Source organism: Lactuca saligna, chromosome 2 (assembly GCF_052625555.1).
Source record: "Lactuca saligna cultivar CGN05327 chromosome 2, ASM5262555v1, whole genome shotgun sequence".
In the NCBI taxonomy this organism is placed as follows: Eukaryota; Viridiplantae; Streptophyta; class Magnoliopsida; order Asterales; family Asteraceae; genus Lactuca; species Lactuca saligna.
Window position 1 is genome coordinate 39488778 of NC_136418.1, and position 5439 is coordinate 39494216.

Genomic DNA, 5439 nt, shown 5'->3' on the forward strand with positions numbered 1-5439 from the left:
AAGCCCATATCCATTCTACCTCGAAGATATCGAAGAATATGTTTGACTCCATTCCAATGTCTTCTTGTTGGGCAAGAACTATATCTTGCTAATAAATTTACAGCAAAAGATATATCAGGTCTCGTATTATTAGCAAGATACATCAGTGCACCAATAGCACTAAGATATGGTACTTCGGGACCAAGAAGTTTTTCATGTTTTTCACAAGGCCGAAACTGATCCTTTTTGGCATCTAAATGCCTTACTACCATCGGGGTACTCAATGGATGTGAGTTATCCATATAAAATTTTTTAAGCACCTTTTCTAGATAACTAGATTGATTTACAAAAACTCCATTTTTGGTGTGCTCAATTTGAAGACCCAAACAAAATTTCGTTTTACCAAGATCTTTCATTTCAAATTTTTCTTTCAAACAAGAAGTGGCATTTTCCAATTCTCCAGAAGTTCCAATTATGTTCAAATCATCTACGTAAACAGCAATTATCACAAATTCTGATCCGGATCTTTTTATGAATACACATGGGCTTAATGGATCATTTTTATAGTCCTCTTTTAAAAGAAATGTACTTAAACAATTGAACCACATCCGGCCAGATTGTTTCAATCCATACAAAGATTTATTTAATTTTACCGAATATACTTCACGAGAATTAGGAGTTTGTGCTTCTGGCACCTTAAACCCTTCTGGGATTTTCATATAAATATCATTCTCAAGTGAACCATATAAATAGGTGGTAACTACATCCATCAGACGCATCTCCAATTTTTCATGTGTTGCCAGGCTTATTAGATAACGGAATGTAATCGCATCAACCACAGGAGAGTATGTTTCTTCATAATCAATTTCGGGCCTTTGGGTAAAACCTTGTGCAACAAGTCTTGCTTTATATCTCACAACTTCATTCTTCTCATTTCTTTTGCGCACAAATACCCATTTGTATCCCACTGGTCTTACTCCATTTGGTGTACGAACTACAGGTCCAAAAATTTTTCGTTGAGTAAGAGAATTAAGCTCTTTGTTTATTGCATCTTTCCATTTTGGCCAATCTTTTCTATTTCTACATTCATCTATAGATTTTGGTTCAACATCCTCATTTTCTTCCATAATCTCGCACGCAACATGATATGAAAAATTATCATCGACGTCTATCTTATTTCGGTTCCATCTTATTCCTGTCATGACATAATTTATTGAGATCTCTTCATTTTCATAATTTTTAGGTACCTCAGTTTCTTTTGTTATGTCATTGGGCTCTTCTGGAGCTTCATTACTCTTTTCAAAAGAGTATGTTTTCTCTTTTGGACCATCAATTATATTTGCTCCCTTTCGTTTTCGAGGATTTTTATCTTTGGAACCGGTTGGTCTTCCACGCTTCAGGCATGCCTTTGATTCATTTGTAGTTGTATTTTTTCCTTCTGGGATATCAACTCTAACTGGAGCATTTACAGCTGGTAAATGAGACTTTGTTACTCTCTTAGGGTCAGTAAATGCATCTGGCAATTGATTTGCTATATTTTGTAAATGAATTATCTTTTTCACTTCAAGTTCACATTGACTTGAACGAGGATCTAACACTGAAAGTGATAATTCATTCCAAGAGATTTTATTCTCCATCTTCTTTATTTCTCCCCCTAATGTTGGAAAAACTGATTCATCAAAATGACAATCGTCAAATCTAGCTGTAAATAAATCTCCAGTTGATGGTTCTAAATATTTTACTATAGATGGAGATTCGTATCCAACATAAATTCCCATTCTTCTTTGAGGACCCATTTTCGTGCGGTGAGGTGGAGAAATGGGTACATAAATTGCACATCCGAACGTCCTTAGATGGGAAATATTTGGTACATGGCCGCAAACCAGTTGAATAGGGGAGAACTTATGATAACTAGTTGGCCTGATGCGTATAAGTGATGCCGCATGTAAAATTGCATGTCCCCATGTCGATGTAGGAAGTTTAGAATGCATTAGTAATGATCTTGCAATTAATTGAAGGCGTTTGATTAACGACTCAGCTAAACCATTTTGTGTATGAACATATGCAACAGGATGTTCAATAGTTATCCCAATCGACATGCAATAGTCATTAAAAGCTTGTGATGTAAATTCCCCAGCATTGTCAAGTCGAATTTTCTTAATTGGGTAATCGGGAAAATGTGCCCTTAGGCGGATTATTTGTGCTAGTAATCTTGCGAAAGCGAGATTACGGCTAGATAATAAGCATACATGTGACCATCTAGTTGACGCGTCAATTAAGACCATAAAATATCTAAATGGTCCACATGGTGGATGAATTGGTCCACATATATCCCCTTGAATTCTTTCTAAAAAACTAGGACTTTCATACCCAACTTTATTCAATGATGGACGGGAAATTAATTTTCCTTGAGAACATGCAACACAAGACAATTCATTAGCTTGAAAAATCTTCTGGTTTTTCAAGGAATGTCCACTTGAACTTTCAATTATTTTGCGCATCATAACTGATCCGGGATGGCCCAACCGGTCATGCCAAACTTTGTAGATGTTATCATACCTTTTATTTTCAATAGCATGAGATTCAATCATTCTAATATTTGTATAATACAATCCGGAGGACAATACGGGTAATTTTTCCAAAAGACTTTTCTTACCCGATATCATTTTCGTAATATTGAGATACTCTTCATCACCATCATTGGTTGTTTCAACATGATATCCGTTGGACCGAATATCCTTAAAACTTAATAAATTTCTTGGTGATTTTGATGAAAATAATGCATCTCCAATTATAATTATTGTCCCTTGTGGTAATATGATATTCACTCTTCCGGAGCCTTCAATCATTTTTGCACTACCCGTTATTGTATTAACATTTGCTTCTCCAATTGATAAGTAAGCAAAATATTTTTTATTATTAAAAATGCTATGTGTTGTTGCACTATCTGCAAGACATATATATCTTCCTCATTTCTTTTGCGAATATCCATATTTCTCTTCAAAATAAAAATATATAATAAAATAATAAGAAATAAGAAATAGTCAACTTAGATAAATAAAGTCATATATTATTATTTTGAGAAGAATCATCAAGATCTCTTCTGATGAAACGACTATAACATAAAAATCATAAACGACATTAAACAAAACTACATATTATTCTTGACCATGACAATGACTTTAAACAAACATAATGCAAAAATAAAATGATACTAGAAAACCAACAATTTCATGATATGCCATATCCATCTCATTTTATGGGAAAAATTGGGTACTTCCATCACCATTCACAACACCGTTTGTCCCTTCCGTGTTGGCAAGATAATCGGCGACATCCAAATGTCTCATTTCTAGTTGATCTTCGGAAAAATAATTTTGAACAAAGTTTGTTTCCGCATTTTTTTCCTTCTTTATATTTTAGAGAAGCTTGATAAAGATCAACAAAATGCTTTGGAGTGCGACATGTACGTGACCAATGACCGGTCATTCCACATCGGTGACAAACATTTTCAACTTTCTTCTTGCCTTGACCACTTTTATCATTAGGATGTGGGTTTTTGTTATTTTCCCACTTCTGGTGGTTACTTATATTATTATTATTATTGTTGGGACGATTATTATGACGGCCTCCACCACGTCCACGACCTCGACCACGACCACGGCTACGACCACGGTTAGACCCACGACCGTTATAATTAGATGATGTCGCATTCACTTCAGGGAATGGACTAGAACCGGTCGGACGTGATTGGTGATTTTTCATTAAGAGCTCATTATTTTGTTCAGCCACAAGAAGACATGAGATTAATTCACAATATTTTTTAAAACCTTTCTCACGATATTGCTGCTGTAGGAGCATGTTAGTGGCATGAAAAGTAGAGAAGGTTTTCTCTAGCATGTCTTCATCAGTTATAGTCTCACCACATAGTTTTAGTTGGGAAGTAATTTTGAACATGGCCGAATTATACTCACTCACAGATTTAAAATCTTGTAGCCGAAGGTGTAACCAATCAAAACGAGCTCTAGGAAGTATCACCGTTTTTTGATGATCATACCTCTCTTTCAGATTATTCCAAAGATCAGCTGGATCTTTGACAGTGAGGTATTCAGCTTTTAATCCTTCATCGAGATGGTGGCGAAGGAAAATCATCGCCTTAGCCTTTTCTTGGCTTGATGCTTCATTTAAAGGATTTACATCCTTTATGGTGTTTCCAAGACCCATAGCATCAAGGTGGATTTCAGCATCAAGGATCCATGATAAATAATTTTTTCCACTAATGTCAAGAGCCATAAACTCAAGTTTGCTAATGTTTGCCATAGTGAAAGTACTAATCAAAACAAAGAGTTGTATATTAGAGGATTGTTAGTTAAGAAGTATCATAAGATTATTTGTGAGCATTATATAACTTGTGAGCATTATACATATGAACTTTGAAAACAAAAATTATATATATATATATACCTGACAACGACAAGAACGGCAAGAAGTTAGAACTCTATGGTAGAGCCTCGTGCTGATAACGTGTTATAAAATATGATCAAATAACAATATAAATTATAGAGTAAAGAAAGATATGAGAGTAGAAAGAACTTTTATTCCAATACTTGTGATGAATTCATCTTGTTTCTAATACATATGGCTCACCATTTATACTATCCAAATAAAAAGAAAGATGAACTATAATATGAATGCACATTATGATGGTGTATTATTACATTCATAAAACACATTGAAATGGTTGTTACTAATGCTAAATAATGATGGAGAGTTATGGGAGAAATGGAGAATCCAATGGTCATTCACAAACTAATATTTCATAACAATTGTTAATTTATTACTAGATTTGTTTTATATATTTAAAAAGAATATACAATTTTAAATGAGATTTATTGAGAGTTCATGAATTAAATGATCTACTTCACAAGCTACCCGGGTCAAACACGGATCCATCGAAAACTAAACAAAGTGTGCAAATCAATTGGGTTATCACCTATATTAGATTGAAAAGGAGAATATATATATATATATATATATATATATATATATATATATATATATATATATATATATATATATATATACTATAATAAATGAAGGTTTTTTTGCCACATGCCCTCTTCTCATTCATTTTGACACATGATATTTTCTAGATTTTTTAAATTTTCTATTTTTCACTTGTCATTTTATTGTATTTTTCATTTTATTAAATTAAAATTTCACGTTTAATTTGTAAGGTAATATATATGTAAAATATTTATTAGAAAGAGTTTATATATGTAATGTATTCAATATATTAAAGTCTTATTAATTTTAATAATTCAAATTTTTCTCATTTTTCTTAAAAATTCAAACTTTTCAAATTATTAATTTGTTTTTTTAATTAAACCCATGTAATACATGGGTCTCACACCTAGTATATATATATAAAGAACCTTTCAACATAAATTTAAGGGCAAA

General features: G+C 32.8%; 1 protein-coding gene across 1 annotated transcript; it reads right to left on the reverse strand.

The window, feature by feature from the left end:
• Nucleotides 1–3236: 3236 nt before the first annotated feature.
• On the reverse strand, nucleotides 3237–4299 carry LOC145029658 (uncharacterized). Its single transcript, XM_078978151.1, has 2 exons — nucleotides 3627–4299; nucleotides 3237–3340 (listed from the first exon to the last, which is right to left on the reverse strand). The coding sequence occupies exons 1-2, from the start codon at nucleotides 4297–4299 to the stop codon at nucleotides 3237–3239; spliced, it is 777 nt and encodes a 258-aa protein (XP_078834277.1).
• Between the last annotated feature and the right edge of the window lie 1140 nt (nucleotides 4300–5439).